Below are 15,696 nucleotides of genomic sequence, written 5' to 3'. Positions count from 1 at the left end.
TTGGCATAACCGCGCCAGTCGAACATGAGTAGCTTACGTCGGCGGTCCAAAGTGTGGCTTCACTTTTCTAAAAAATTAACGAAATCTCGGCAAAATGCTAAATTTGTGACAAAAGGAGTATTTGTGACAGAAGGAGTATTTCCTTCAGAAAGACCGTTGGTTAGCAAGGTTAGCTAAACTTTTTTGACCCTGCTTCTTAAAAGAATCGGAATCGAGAATCGTTAGGAACCAGAATCGAAACAAGGAATCGGAATCAGAATCGTTCAAATTCAAATGATACCCAACCCTACTGTTAACAGCATTTTTTTTTTTTGTGATATGATATTTGTTTAATTTCAAAAGGACTTGAACAACCTATGCAATGACACTGAAAACCAAAGTGAACCCACAGATTTTCATAGGATCCAGGTCTGGGCCATTCCACATTTATCTTTCTTTGACGCCATTCTTTTGTTGGTTTAGGAGGTTTGTGTTTTAGATCATTGTCATGCTTAAAGTTCCCATTTCCAAATTCCAATAAATTCTCTACTCTATTTTTAAAGTGTGCAAACTTACAATACAGGAGGGTCACATGTACAGAGAATCCACACGTAGGTGGTCGTGATTTTTTTTTTTTTTTTACATTTTCAACTTTCTTAAGTGTTTAAAATTGCTATTTGAGCATGAAAAAGGTCTGGGAAATTCCAACGCACAAAGTCACTCCAGAGTTATTCTCTATAATACCACACGATATTCTAAACTCAATTCATAAACACAAAACAAAAAGGGGCAAGACCTTGAGTTGAGTTAGTGTGCTGAAACTTGCGGTTACAAGAGGCATTACGTTTACGAAACATGCTCAAAGTGGCTGACCAATCACAACTCACTGATCCAGCCAACCGATTCAATATTGAACATTCAAGCATGAAAATCTATTCTAGAAGACTCCCTGTCCAGTTTTCTGTGTCTTTGGTGGGACGCCCTGTTCTTGATAATAGCCTCTTCCACACATAGTCTTTACTGGTAAATTATAGGTAAGAGATCATGTGTGAACAGGACCTTTTCAAAAACACCAGAAAATTGGTTCCGGCCATTTACCAGTAAGGAAAGTTGTCACACTACTGGTAATTTACGGATAATGTCTGTGTGAACGCGGAATGAAAATCACTGGTATGATCACGTCAGGACGTGCTGACGTAAGAAGTCTGCTTTGGGCCAATCAAAATTTTTCCAACATTTTCCAGACTCAAAATTCCAGATAGATCCTATTTCAAAAATTCATTTAACACACCATTATTTCCAGTAAATTATGGAAGCTTGTTTCCACCACAGAATGAAAAATAAAAATAGGTAATTGCAACTTTTTCATCTCATAATTGCGAGTTTAGATCTCGCAACTCTGACTTTATTTCTCAGAACCACGAGATACAAAGTCAGAACTGCATGATATAAAGTCGCAATTGCGTGTTATAAAGTCACAATTGCAAGATATAAATTCACAATTGCGAGATATAAAGTCAGAATTGATTAATATAAAGTCAAAATTGCGTGTTGTAAAGTCAGAATTGTGAGATATAAAGTTCTGAGGGGAAAAAAAGTTAATTTTTTCCCCCTTAGAATTGGCCTGATGACTTGCAATAGCGAGTTTATATCTCACAATTCAGAGAAAAGATGTCAGAATTTCGAGATATAAACTCGCAGTTATAAAGTCAGAATTGCGAGATGTAAACTCTCAAATTGTGAGGAAAAAAGTGTGAATCTTTTTTTCTCCGAATTGCGACTTTATTTCTCCGAATTGTGACTTTATGTGTGCACTGGAGGAGTATAAAATATGAGGGAATAAATAAAATGATGTGCAATACATGAAATCCCATGCTGAAATTCAAGCTGTTCAACAGCAATCGATAAAAATCTAGAAATAAATATTTCGAACTCAGCCCTATATAATTATATACCGACAACTGCAATAAAAACATTAAATATTTTAAATTAGAAATATGTTAAACAGATGGGTTTTTTTTTACTTGTGGTCTCAGACTTTATATTGCAGTATTTATTTTATTAATATATTTCCAGGCACAGTAACAGCCAGTTTAATTATGTTGCTCAAATGTCTTTGTTGTTTCTTAGATTAAATCTACAAAAACCACCAGATGGCTCTATTGACTACATCTTTAGATAAGTTTCTTTAAACAGCAGCTGTTTTCAAAAGGTTATGAGAAAAACATATGCTCAGGAAGGAAGGAACAAATAAGGATGGTGACGCATACCTATATGATGCTGTTTTGTATTGCAGAAGCAGTCTCTGAAATGATCTTAGAAATTATCTCTAAATCCAGACATAATATAATTAGTCAATCTGACTCTGCACTTAATAAATCAAATTTTCCTGACAACATTATCTAGAAAATACATCATAGAAAACGTTTAAATAATTAATTAACAAGGAAAAGATAAGCAAAATCAATCAGCAGACGGCATCAAACACATGAAAAAAGTGAAATCTTCCTTTTTTTTTTTTTTTTTTTTTTTTTAGACACTTAAGCATCTTCCCAACTAACCTACCTGGTCTTATTCTACTGTAACGGTTATAACGTTAGAAACACTTACAGTAAACAGTTACAAAGACATCAATTCAATCATAATGTATTAAAATACGAACTTAATCTCGTGTCTATCTTTATGTTCAGCACTATTACACTGACTCAAAAGCAATGTTTAGGAAACCCCTGTAGCCTATGCCCTTTTGGTAGACTTTAAGTGCCATCTAATGGCTAGATATAGACATTGCCAAGAGATATTAAATATTTCTGATGGAATGTTTAAAAGCCAAAAATGTGTAGTCGATCTTGTAAAGACATGATTCGCAGCTAACCCTACCACAATTATATCTACAACAGCAATCTAGATCTAATCTATTTTTTTATTATTATTATTAAAATGTAATCATGAATGTCACATAAGCTACACAAAAATATGGTTTCATTCCCTACTTTAAATGCCTAAATTTCAAAGCATGTGCATTACAGGCTTGTTTAACCCTTAATGGTTTTTGGAACATAGACATTTGATAGACTGAGAGGAAAGATAATGAGTGTTTGTTTTTGCATCAATTCACCACCTTAATCTCTAGCTAAAAGTAATATCTCACTTGATACATAGAGATACAGACAGTAAAATGAAAACCAAAGTTTAAAAAAATATATTAAATTGTTCTATTTGAGCCCTATAGGCCAATTTATTTTATTTTGTTAACGGTCAATTCAGTATCCTCAAAGGATAATGTTTTTATAAGTGTATATTCATTTAAAAAAATAAATAAATGTAATTTCTGCGGGTTTTATGATGCTAACAGTTCAAAGTAAACCCGTCATCACCGTCTGTGAAAAAAGTCAATTGTTTTACGCTAAGCAAACAGTGAATAATTCATTATCATGTTCCAGTTTTTTAACATCTGGAATTGAACGTCAAAACCCACCTTAAAAACACACCCAAGATAACAGTTGAGTGATAGTTGTGTCGTCTTGCCAAAAGAAGCGTGAATGACACTCAGCTGTTTCAATTTGGAGCTGTGGGGTGGACAAGTGAACGCCACGTACCTCTTATAGCAAGTGTACTTGCCAAGTTGCCATGGGAACCTTTGACAGACAGAACACATGCCCAATGACAGACCAGCGCTTTAAAATCAAAGGCGGGAGCGCAACGGTTTCTCCAATCACCAAAGCGAGGGGCGTGGCTACATCGTTTCCATTAAGGAACTGTGTTTAGCACATAATCAGGTAAAACAAGTTGCAAATGATCTGTCAGTGCGATTACCTGTAAGGCTTGACCGAGACGAAGACAGCTACATCGAGAGAGTGTGTAGATACTACTCTCAGGGGATCTTTTAGGGTAGGTGCTGCTCTCACCTGTTGCGTCTTACACTATCAGCTGCTGTATTCTATGTCACAGCTGATGCTTAGACACGTATGGTGGGGTAATATAGTTTTGTGTTCAAAGAAAAAGAAGTTAAGAAATTCGCACCATTTAGCACCTATTGTTTACAGATATGATTTCAGTCTGAACGCATAATTTGGGTTTATTTGCTCGTAATTATTGAAAACGATGTCTTGCATGTTAGAGTGACAAGGTTTATCACGTGTCAGTGACGTCACGCTTTGGTTGTAGTTAAGCTCCGTCTATGTTAAGCTCCCTTTAAAAACAAAACAAGATAATGACGTTTTTGTTTTATTTTGTATTAATTACAAATTTAGTTTGTATCACTTTACTAAAGATGATGATTTGCCGTTAGGGGTGACACCTGCTGCTATGGATAGTTAGGCTACCTAAAACTAAAATTATGTCATCATCAGCCTCAAGTTGTTCCAAACGTCTGCTAAACACAAAAGAAGATATTTTGAAGAATACGGCTAACCAAACAGTTGATTTGAAGTCAGTGGGATTTATCAACTGTTTGTTTACCGTGTGTGGTAGTGGAAAGAATTTCAAACAAGTTTGTAACAACTTAAGAGCAAGTAAATGACAGAAATTTCTTTTCTTTTTTCACTTGTATGTACACAGCGTGCGTGTGCGTAGTAATTCAGTCATACATGGGGCCCCTAGGCTGAAGCCTATGTAAGCTTGTGCATTAATCCACGCCTGTATATATGCACTTATTCTGTCTACTAAGTTATCAACATCAAAAATTACCTGTGACGTTCATGTCCTTTCACAGATGTTGGGACCGTCACACTGCTGCTTGATACTGTGTCTGTGGGCTTGTTTGGATGCACTGCCAGTTGCTGTGGATAAAGTCAAAGTTAACCCTCCCGTAGAGGAACTGAAACCACCGGAAAGTGAAGTAAGAAATATGACTTAAAGGAGTAGTTCACTTTTGAAAACTTTTACTGATAATTTACTCACCCTCTTGTCATCGAAGATGTCCATGTCTTTCTTTCTTCAGTCAAAAAGAAATTAAGGTTTTTGATGAAAACATTCCAGGATTTTTCTCCATTTAATGGACTTCAGTGGGAACCAAATGGTTCAAGGTCCAAAAGACACTTTCAAACTGCAAACGGTTCAAAGAGCTTTAAACTATTCCAGATGATGAATAAGGGTCTTATCGAGCATTTTGTTCATTGAATGAACCAAATGACTCGGAAAAAGATTCGTTCATTTTGATGAACGAGTTCGAACAGGAGAGTCACAAACGTGCGTCACAGAATAGAGCAAGGCGAGCATTTGTGCTTATAAAACCGAAACTTTGCTATTTATTTATTAAATGAGCGATCGTTTCGCTTGATAAGACCCTTATTCATCATTTCTTTTCGACTGAAGAAAGAATGACATGGACATCTTGGATGACATGGGGGTGAGTAAATTATCAGAAAGTTTTTTTCAAACTTTCACTAGTATAGAAGTGTTCATACTAATATGAGACATGCTGGTCTATTGTTTGAATGGGTGTGACGCTTTTTGCTGCCATACAGTTTGAAAACTTCAGAAAGGTTTTGTAAGCATGTATAAAGTGATGCTTACTGTAAGCAGAGTTCATTATCCTGTGTCTGCCTGATTTAGTGTTCCTGGTCTCCTTTTTACTTCAATGTGTATCTAATTTAAATGAATTTAGGACACTGGATTGCACTATGATCGATATCTCAGAGAGGTTATCGACTTCCTGGAAAATGACCCACATTTCCGAGATAAACTTCACAACACAGATATGGAAGACATCAAGGTATTGCAGCACTTAATTTTCCAATTTGACTTTGCAGAGGTTAAATCAGATCTAAACACCATGTTGCTTACCTCTCACTCCCTATTTGGTGAAAACAGCAAGGGAAGCTGGCTAAAGAGTTGGACTTTGTCAGCCATCACGTGAGAACTAAACTTGATGAGCTAAAGAGGCAAGAAGTGAACAGACTGCGCACCCTAATCAAAGTCAAACAAGACATGAATGGAGAAAAAGGTAGCACGGGAATCTCATTACAAGCACAACTGTTTTTGTTATTGTCTTGTAGCATATCACGAAACGTCCTCCACCGTCTCCTTTCTGTATTTACGGCCGGCAGGCTCGGAGAGCTCAGATATGGGGAGATCTGAGAGTGTCATTCATCAAACTCTCCATATCACGCTTTACTTTATAGACCAGTAACTCTAGCCTGCTGCAAAGACAAGAAACGTATGAAAAATGAGATGCTTTCCATTTCCCTCAAGGTACGACAGTGGACCACCAAGCCCTTCTGAAACAGTTTGAGCATCTGAATCACATGAATCCACACACATTCGAGGTGGAAGACTTGGATCGCCTCATTCAGTCGGTAGGGTCTAAATCAGACTTTCTGTTGGTTTCATTCTACATTCACTAATAAATGGCGCACATTTTCGGGGCATTTGAAAATTTGATGTCAAAATTGTGGCCAGCAAAAAGTTGCTTTTGGTGGCTTAATGTGTCCAAGATTAATTTCTGATAATAGAAAAAAGGGAAAAAGTTGTACAAGCTCATACAGGTGCTAATAAAGTTACTAATCAAGTAGGAAGTGCAATTAAAGTTTACTTGGCAGTTTTGGGTGGAGATCTACACAGTGAGTTGTCACACGTTCACATTTTCCTTTCTACTTGTTGCCTATTGTTTTGTTAAGGCCACTAATGACCTGGAAAACTTTGACAAGGAGCGACACGAGGAGTTCAAGAAGTACGAGATGATGAAGGAACTCGATCGGAGGGAACATCTTAAAACGCTGGATGAGGAAGCACGCAAAAAAGAGGAGGAACACTACGAAGAGATGAAGAAGAAACATGCAGACCATCCCAAAATCAATCACCCTGTAAGCAAAATACACACTTCTTGAACTACTATTATCATCAAATAAGCCAGTTTGTGATATAGCTTAATTCTATTATCATTTTTTAATTCTATTATAAATAGCATTTTCACGAGTGGTACAAGTTTGTTCTATTTAAAGTCACTTAAGACGGAAATTCACCATTTTCTAAATTCATGTTATTGATTTTACAGAGTGGTGCAGGAATGATGTATTTTTGTAGGTCAAAACCTAGAAATGAGTTTGAATTTTAGCACTTCTAGTTCCATCTTCCAAAGTCAATGTTTTTTTTTTTTTAATGGGTTTATGGTTAAACGCAAGCTTTAAAATATTTTGACGTTTATTTTGTTGATATAAATACATCAGTTATATCCACTTTTACTTGTGGCATAACGTGACAAAATGAGCCGAACAGGTAAACGCATCCAAACAGCCTCATTACGTTTACAATCTTAACTCAAAATTTCAGAGAAAATGTTTGACTGAAAGAGCTGGCGGAAATTTAGTGATGTGACTTTGTGAAGATTATCATGAAGAATCATAAGCTTTTGTTTGTCAAAGACTATGTTTTCTGCAATAATCGAAAAGCCAATGGAAAATTCCTATAGTTTTTTCATTAAGGGAAACCGGGTTGGCCTACAAAAATGCATCATCCCTGTACCACTTGTATGCAAGACTTCTCCAATCATTTCATCCGCATAAACCCTTCTTTTCTGTTTATCTGTTGCAAGTTCGTGTTCAAATCTGCCAATCAAAAAATGATTCATAGAATCAAGACCTGTCCCACTTTTTTCATTTCTTTAACCCGTTTCACTTTGTCAGAATATGAAAGGAACATTGCATTTTTAAATGTTGGATAATTGGGGGTTTTGAGTAAATGACGTTGATTTGAATCATAAAATCTAACCTTTTAAAGTACGTCATTGATGAGGATTTGTGCTGGGATAAATAGGGCAGTCAAGACCAGTTGAAAGAGGTCTGGCAGGAATCTGATGGGTTGGATCCCAATGAGTTTGACCCGAAGACGTTCTTCAACCTGCATGGTGAGATCATTGGGCTTCTCCGTTCTGAACACAGTAGATGATATCACTGCACAACTCTGACATCTGTTTGCGCTCACAGACACTAATGGAGACGGCTACTTCGATGAGCAAGAGCTCGAGGCGCTGTTTACCAAAGAGGTTTCACTTAATAACCTTTCCATTCAGGGCTAACACAATAGTGAATCTTTGAGAATGACGTGGCTTTATGGGATGCTAAATCTGATGTTTGTCTCCACCGTGTTCAGCTAGAGAAGATCTATGATCCCACACGTGAAGAGGATGACATGCAGGAAATGGAGGAGGACAGACTTCGAATGAGAGAGCATGTGATGAACGAGGTGGGAGAATCATAGCTGGGGATTAAATGTGGTAATGATATTATTAAGATGTTTCACTTGTAATTAATTATTATGCATTGTCTGTCCATAGATCGACACTAACAGAGACAGGCTTGTTTCACTAAATGAATTTATTACTGCCACAGACAGGAAAGAATTTCAAGAACCAGGTGGATGGGAGGTAATTTAACATTTTAAGTCAACATGAAATAAAAAAATTATAATTTGTGAACGGTTTCATATGGAGTCTTGTTTCCACCAACAAATAAAAAAAAATAATAATTGCCAGATATGAACTCAGAATTGTGAGAGATAGTCGCAATTCTGAGAAATAAAGTCGCAATTCTGAGAAATAAAGTCGCAATTCTGAGAAATAAAGTCGCAATTGCGAGATACAAAGTCGCAACTCTGAGAAAAAGTCGCAATTCTGAGAAATAAAGTCGCAATTCTGAGAAATAGTCGCAATTCTGCGAGTTATAGTCGCAATTCTGAGAAATAAAGTCGCAATTGCGAGATACAAAGTCGCAACTCTGAAAAAATAAAGTCGCAGTTGCAAGATACAAAGTCGCAACTCTGAGAAATAGTCGCAATTCTGAGAAATAGTTGCAACTCTGAGAAATAAAGTCGCAATTCTGAGAAATAGTTGCAACTCTGAGAAATAAAGTCGCAATTCTGAGAAATAGTTGCAACTCTGAGAAATAAAGTCGCAATTGTGAGATGTAGTCGTAATTCTGAGAAATAAAGTCGCAATTGCGAGAAATAAAGTCGCAATTCTGAGAAATAGTCGCAATTGTGAGATATAAAGTCGCAGCTCTGAGAAATAAAGTCTCAATTCTGAGATAGTCGCAATTCTGAGAAATTAAGTCGCAATTGCGAGAAATAAAGTCGCAATTGCAAGATATAAAGTCGCAACTCTGAGAAATAAAGTCGCAGTTGCGAGATACAAAGTTGCAATTCTGAGAAATAGTCACAATTGTGAGATATAAAGTCGCAGCTCTGAGAAATAAAGTCTCAATTCTGAGATAGTCGCAATTCTGAGAAATAAAGTCGCAATTGTGAGAAATAAAGTCGCAACTCTGAGAAATAAAGTCGCAGTTGCGAGATACAAAGTCGCAACTCTGAGAAATAGTCGCAATTCTGAGAAATAGTTGCAACTCTAAGAAATAAAGTCGCAATTGTGAGATATAGTCGTAATTCTGAGAAATAAAGTCGCAATTGCGAGAAATAAAGTCGCAATTCTGAGAAATAAAGTCGCAATTGCAAGATATAAAGTCGCAACTCTGAGAAATAAACTCGCAATTGTGACATATAAAGTCGCAATTCTGAGGAAAAAAAAAGTCACAATTACCTTTTTTATTTTTCATTCTGTGGCAGAAACAAGCTTCCATAGTTTCATGATATCTACTGTTTGAATGTTTAGGGTCAGTTTTTTTTTTTTTTTTTACAGAAATTAAAGACATTAATAAAAGACATTAATAATGTTACAGATGAAAAATGTTCTTCTGAACTTTCTATTCATTAAAGAAATTGTTTCATTATCGTTTCCACAATTTGAAGCAGATTTCTTTCAATTAGAATTTCATATTGGCAGATTAGATTTTGTGACTGAAGAAATAGCAATAAATTACATGTTTTTAAATACACTACAATAGAAAAGTTATTTCAAATTATAATAATATATCACAATATTACCATTTTACTGTAGATTTGACTTGACCAAATAAATGCAGCCTCGGTTGAACATAAAACGTTAAAAAAAAAAAAAAAAAAAAAACTCACCTACCTCAATCTTTGAGAGGTAGAGTAAAACTGTCTTTACATAAGTGTCCTTTGTCTGCTTCCTCTGGAGACTCTGGAGCAGAATCCAGTGTACACAGAAGAAGAGTTGAGAGAGTTTGAGGAGCATCTCACTCGAGAGGAGCACGACCTTAACCTGAGGACAAATGACCTTCTGAAACAGCGGGAGGAGCTGGAGAGACAACAGGACCAGCTTAACGCCAATAAAATGGAACTACAGCAGGTAGAAGAGCGACCCTAACTTGCACCCAGACACTGAGTGAGAGATACACGGGTTCCCACAGATGAGGGAATTTCCAGGCCTAGACAAGTCATCAGAGGCTTTTGCACCATGAAAATGTTCCTCCGGTGTGAAAGCCCCTGTGGAAAATATATTGAAAAGTCATGAATAATTCTTAGTTCAATGCCGAGTGCATTTTTCTAGTTATTTTCAGGCATGGTAATTTGAATACAATCTCTATTAAAATTGTTTTCAGGTCATCAAAAACATGGCTGGAAAAGTCATGGAAATTAATCCATCCGTTTTAAAATGAAAACAAAACTATTTATTTACACGATAATAATAAGTACACGGTTTTGAAAACTAAAAAAACTTTAGGGACAGAAAAGGGACTGTTTATAAAGAAATTTATACTTTTATAAAGCAAAGTGTTAATGGCTGCTGGAAATTCATCTTTGCCATTGCAGGAATACATTACATTTTTAAATATATATTAAAAAAAAATCACATGTAATACTATATTTTTTATCAAATAAATGCAGCCTAGATGAGCAAAAGAATCTTCTTTCAAAAGCGTAAATCTTACCAACATTTGATTGAGCGATAAAACGTTTGAAAAACATAACAGAAATGTGTTCAAGCTAGTACTGCCTTACCGCAAAACGTTCTACCATTGTATTGATTATTCACCTGTTTGTTTCCTCGAGGCGGTTCAGCACATGGAGCGGTTGAAAATCCAGAAATCAGAGACTCCAGTGCAGGCCAAAGGTCGGTGCAGTTATTTTACATATTTGGGGTTAAAGTCCTACGCCCTGTCACAAGGAACAAAATATTGATTTTTCTATCATCATTTTCTTTGTCAATGCAGTGCCTTCGGCTGTAGAGATAATGCCTGGGGACGCTCGGCCTATGTCACAAGGTCACCAGCAAGACATTCCCGCACATTTTTAGCAGCTCAATCTCTTCTCTGTGTCTGTATGGTGTGTGTCTGTTGTATGTATTGTAAAGTATTTCCATTCTCACATTCAAAAGAACCATTTACTGTCTCTTAGCAAGTACATTTATTAAACACCAAACCAAAACTTTAGTTATTGTATCCAAAGTATGTAATCAGACAATCACACTTTTGTCTACAGTTTGTGAGGACAGGGATTGTACTTGAAACGTGTGTTTAGAAATGTTAACTTTTAATTTTTCTAGTAAATTTCACGTCTGATTTGCACAAACCTCAGAAGAGAAATCTCTCTTCATATTTAGTCATATTAAAAGCCCTACAATTCAGCATTCAACATCATCACATGCAAACCATCATTTAATTAAATACAGGCCAGATGGGTATTGTTTTGTTATGTCTTTTTGCTTTAGATTCAGTTGTAAGTCAACCCTAGATGTACAAAGTTTCTTAAAATTGTTGAATTATGAAAAAAGGCATCACAAGTGACTTTTTTTTTTTTTACAGAAATCCAATTAATCATAAAATAGTGCATTCATGAGGCAATTTTGGCTTGTTTGAGTTTTCTTTGTGAGTAAAAAGTGACTGTGCTGTACATTTCTTTAAAATGTAATTAAATTATCTCGGCTCCATCGATTATGTGCTTTGATTGTTATTTCCACTTTGTTTTTTATATGCAATTGTAAACTTCCACTTAAACCACAGCCTGTTTGTTGCCATAGGTATCATTGAACCTTGATAAAAGGTAATCAACTGAATTAACAGGAGGATATTTATCAGATCCATCGCAGCATGAAATGATGGCTTCATCATCAGGGTGCACAAAGAAAGCCAAAGACTGGCGTGTGCTGGAGTCTCCTGCAGGGGGCAGCAAAACCCTGTGAACCTGAAGGGTTCATAATAGAAAGGAGTTAAAGGGGTGGTATTAAATACGTCTCTGTTGTCCCTAGAATGTGTATGTGACGTTTTAGCTCAAAATACCCCACACAGAATTTTTTACAACATGTTACAGTAAAAAGGTGTCGTTTTGTGTGTCCTTTTAAAGGGAAAGTTGATTTTGGTATGTTTTAGATTACCTCAAGTGCATCAAAGACTAAATGAGCGGTTTGTGTGAGAAAACGAACAGTATTTATATCGTTTTTATCTAAACACAGAAACATAGCGTCCACACCCTCAGATCACTTGGACGTGGCTGTGGTTACAAGAGGTAAAAACGATATAAATACTGTTCGGTTTCTCACACAAACCGCTCGTTTCATGTCTTATGCCATCAATGTGTACTTACATTTACGAGTCATTAAATCATGTTTAATTTGAACTTCTCTGTGCATGCTCTTTGAGGTGGTGACCATAGACCTCCATTATATGACTGACAGGCAAGAACGGTTTAAATCCATGGTGAATGTTGCTGATCTGTGAGCTTACAGCCTATAACCAGTTAATTCATGACACTAAGTTTCTCCTGGTTTCCACATCAGCGCTATTTGATCCGGTATCTTGTGCTTTCAAAGCTAGCTTGCTATTGCTAACCGCTCTGAAATTGCCTACACTACTTTTAAAGGTGTATTACAGTAGGTTATGGTCAAAAATCAATTTCCCAATGGAGAAAATGGGGAGTTTTTACTTCTGGAACCCAACTGTTGCACTCTATTATAAAGTAAAGAAACGTACCGCAGACACGTACACGTCGCTGGTCCACCTTTGCATCAGGTCTGCTATGTTAATCAGAACTGTTCCAGGAATGCTTGGGGCCGAAACGAATTCACCAGCCCGGTTCAGAACCTGGAGAAATCCCAGAGACATGCAGGGCCAAAAACAGTGTCACATGCATCCGTAAAGATAGAAAAAAAAATAAAACATATTTTGTCCTATATTGGTATTCACCTGCAGTCCACTCTCTGGGCTTTGGAAGAGCAGAGTGATGCTCCCGTAATCCGAGTGTTCACCACAGCGCAGCTGATTATCCTTCACACATGTGCTGTTCACCGGAGGGTAGTACAGAGACCGGAGTGTGGTTGCATTCACATTACCTTAAAACAAAAGTTGTTTATGAGCCATTGACTCACTGGGAGGAAGACGTAGTGCATACTTGTACTTACTTCCAATATGCTTATGTGCATTGAGGAAGACTTCTGGTTCCAGGTCCAACCCAAGAGCCATCAGTCGGAGCACTCGGAGAGAGAGATCCTTACAGGGCAGGAAAAATGACACATGGACGTCTCGAAAATCATCCACTCCTTCTGAAGGCCATTTCTGAGCACAGTGGATTATGAAGTATACAATCACGAATGTTAGGGATATATTTTCTTAATGTTAAAGGAGTAGTTCACTTTTGAAAACTTTTGCTGATAATTTACTCACCCCCATGTCATCCAAGATGTCCATGTCATTCTTTCTTCAGTCGAAATTAAGGTTTTTGATGAAAACATTTCAGCATTTTTCTCTTAAACTTAAAAAAAAAAAAATTATGACCAATTGTTTCGCTTGATAAGAATCGTCTGGAATCGTTTAAAGCCCTTTGAACAGTTTGCTGTCTTTTGGACCTTGAACCGTTTGGTTCTCCGTATGGAGAAAAATCCTGTAATGTTTTCATCAAAAACCTTTATTTATTTTTCGACTGAAGAAAGAATGGCATGGACATCTTGGATGACATGGGGGTGAGTAAATTATCAGCAAAAGTTGTTTTTTTTTTAAAGTGAACTACTCCTTTAACTTTAAATATATTATTCCCTCTCATTTCATTGTTGTTGTTTTTTTAGTGTGTGTTTAACCAACATATTGTCCCTTAGGGAATTAATATGAAACGAACATACAAAACCGAGGCTGCATTGCATACTCCCCTACTATATAGTACCAAGTGTAGTGTATGTCCAAATTCACAGTACTCATAAAAAAGTAAGCAAAAGGTCTCTGAACGACATATGGACCCTTACTATCTCATGAGGCCAAAGGGGTAGGTCACATGACAATGACAAGATGGCGAATAGGTATGTTCAGATTGCTTTCATACAAAACACATTCAAAATATTATACATATCAGTGTATGTATGCACTATTCAATGGCGTTTTGTAGTAACTAGTGTGAGTGTTCACATCACTGATATGACATTATCTTATTATTAATCATTATATATCTGAAAAATCAAAAAATGTATACTTGAAGAAATAGGTATTTACGTTATCCGGGCTCAAAGTTGTTATATTATACGCTTCCTTCAGATCACCGGGACGGCGAGGATTCAGACTGCGAAATGACAGGAATTAAAACCATTAAAATGTTTGTCCATCATTCGTGAGTTTTACAGTAATGCTTCTGAATGTAAGTTAGAGACATGCCTTTCATTTTCTACCGAAACCCAGCCATGGTTCACATTACATGCGAAACTTCCCCTGCTGAAAGGCTTCTTCATGTCTTCTGGCAAACTGAAGAACTTCTTGGAAACATGCATGACTTTTTCCACCTAAAACAGTGAACAGAGGAATAATAGACAGCCCAACTACAAACAATAAGCTTAAAGAACTTCTCTTAAGTAACAATAATAAATAAATAAATAAATAATCACAAACCTCTTCCTGATTTATGCCCGTGTTTTTCAGATAAACAAATCCCACCTCGGTAAATGCCTTTCTCAATTCTTTACTTAACTTTTCCAAGTTAGCAATCGATACATTGTCCTTTCCCAGTTCGTAGACACTGAAATCCAAGACAGGTATCTCCATTCTTTTCCTTGAGAAAACAAAACTTATATTAAAATACTTTCGAAACTCCGGAAGAAATGAGGGAAGTAATTCGCTTCTCTGATCTGGATTAGGAGCAAGAGCAGTCCGTTATTGAAGAGTTGTTGAGCAATGCAGGGAAATAAAGATCCACCAATGAATGTAGGCTACAAACACCTGTGTACAAAGATCACTAATATCAGCCTCTCTACCCCTATAGTATCCACCTGCAGACCCGAAGCACCACCAGTTTCAGAACCCCAGCGACAGAACCGAAAGTAAGGGGCGGAGTTACGTTCTAACCAACAACACCGCTTCCGCCATTTCGGGGTGAAAGCGACTCGGCAGTCATATAATATACATATATTTAGTCCAGTGCAGAGATCATTTTTAGGTTGAAATAATTAGGCTAGGTGATTATTTAACTCACAACAGTTAACTTTATAGCAGTTGCTACTTAACCGGGCTACCCCCACATAACTTGAGACAGGGAAGTTTGAGGATTTAATTCATTATAGTACTCTCCACATTAAGTGTAATAGGTAAGAATAAGTGATATCAGTTCATAAAGTTATAATAACATAGACCGTTTCCCGGTAGGTACACATAACGTTACTTACAAAAATAAGTTATCAATGAAATAAATTCAGCAAATGAATGTTGTACTAAAATGTAAATGTTTGAGAATATAGCTTTACAGTAAACAGTAAACAGTTTTTTTTTTGTTTGTTTTTTTTGCAGTATTAGCCTATCTTATATTAATGACGCAAGACCATGTAAACAAACAAAAAACACAGCCAATGTCCAAAGTGGCAATTAGTTATAGGATAACGGACACAGCTCATCA

General features: G+C 36.6%; 2 protein-coding genes and 1 long non-coding RNA gene across 5 annotated transcripts in view; 1 reads left to right on the top strand and 2 right to left on the bottom strand.

Annotated features, from left to right (window-relative positions):
- LOC120487771 (uncharacterized) overlaps positions 1–3,582 on the bottom strand; it is a 40,273-nt gene extending 36,691 nt beyond the window's left edge. Inside the window, exon 1 of the long non-coding RNA XR_005624493.2 lies at positions 3,458–3,582. This is a non-coding gene — a long non-coding RNA (uncharacterized LOC120487771). The remainder of the gene's footprint in view (positions 1–3,457) is intronic.
- Positions 3,583–3,710: 128 nt separating this feature from the next.
- On the top strand, positions 3,711–11,766 carry nucb2b (nucleobindin 2b). 2 transcript variants are annotated; one of them, XM_089116511.1, is made up of 13 exons: positions 3,711–3,870; positions 4,694–4,819; positions 5,588–5,695; positions 5,794–5,926; positions 6,175–6,278; positions 6,600–6,785; positions 7,735–7,825; positions 7,905–7,963; positions 8,071–8,163; positions 8,255–8,344; positions 10,013–10,183; positions 10,897–10,948; positions 11,049–11,766. In XM_089116511.1, exons 2-13 carry the CDS (start codon positions 4,694–4,696, stop codon positions 11,129–11,131), a joined length of 1,296 nt encoding a protein of 431 aa, XP_088972637.1. In that variant the 5' UTR covers positions 3,711–3,870; the 3' UTR covers positions 11,132–11,766. The 2 variants fall into 2 exon arrangements, with proteins under 2 accessions (XP_088972637.1, XP_039540080.2); XM_039684146.2 differs by having other exon boundaries at positions 3,713–3,870; positions 10,888–10,948.
- LOC120487770 (uncharacterized) lies at positions 11,578–15,164 on the bottom strand. 2 transcript variants are annotated; one of them, XM_089116512.1, is made up of 8 exons: positions 15,077–15,164; positions 14,700–14,859; positions 14,469–14,593; positions 14,310–14,376; positions 13,232–13,385; positions 13,017–13,162; positions 12,804–12,914; positions 11,578–12,018 (listed from the first exon to the last, which is right to left on the bottom strand). In XM_089116512.1, the coding sequence occupies exons 2-8, from the start codon at positions 14,850–14,852 to the stop codon at positions 11,827–11,829; spliced, it is 948 nt and encodes a 315-aa protein (XP_088972638.1). In that variant the 5' UTR covers positions 14,853–14,859; positions 15,077–15,164; the 3' UTR covers positions 11,578–11,826. The 2 variants fall into 2 exon arrangements, with proteins under 2 accessions (XP_088972638.1, XP_039540081.2); XM_039684147.2 differs by having other exon boundaries at positions 14,700–15,126.
- Between the last annotated feature and the right edge of the window lie 532 nt (positions 15,165–15,696).

The sequence above is a fragment of the Pimephales promelas genome, chromosome 10, assembly GCF_988280905.1.
Source record: "Pimephales promelas chromosome 10, fPimPro1.hap1.1, whole genome shotgun sequence".
Classification (NCBI taxonomy): domain Eukaryota; kingdom Metazoa; phylum Chordata; class Actinopteri; order Cypriniformes; family Leuciscidae; genus Pimephales; species Pimephales promelas.
This window is presented reverse-complemented; position numbering and strand designations above follow the sequence as displayed.

Coding starts and splice junctions, on each gene's coding strand:
- nucb2b (XM_039684146.2), top strand. CDS start 4,694: ATGTTGGGACCGTCACACTGCTGCTTGATACTGTGTCTGTGGGCTTGT. Junction 4,820..5,587: donor TGAAACCACCGGAAAGTGAA/GTAAGAAATATG, acceptor AAATGAATTTAG/GACACTGGATTGCACTATGA. Junction 5,696..5,793: donor CAGATATGGAAGACATCAAG/GTATTGCAGCAC, acceptor TGGTGAAAACAG/CAAGGGAAGCTGGCTAAAGA.
- LOC120487770 (XM_089116512.1), bottom strand. CDS start 14,852: ATGGAGATACCTGTCTTGGATTTCAGTGTCTACGAACTGGGAAAGGAC. Junction 14,594..14,699: donor CGGGCATAAATCAGGAAGAG/GTTTGTGATTAT, acceptor TCACTGTTTTAG/GTGGAAAAAGTCATGCATGT. Junction 13,386..14,309: donor CAACTTTGAGCCCGGATAAC/GTAAATACCTAT, acceptor CACTGTGCTCAG/AAATGGCCTTCAGAAGGAGT.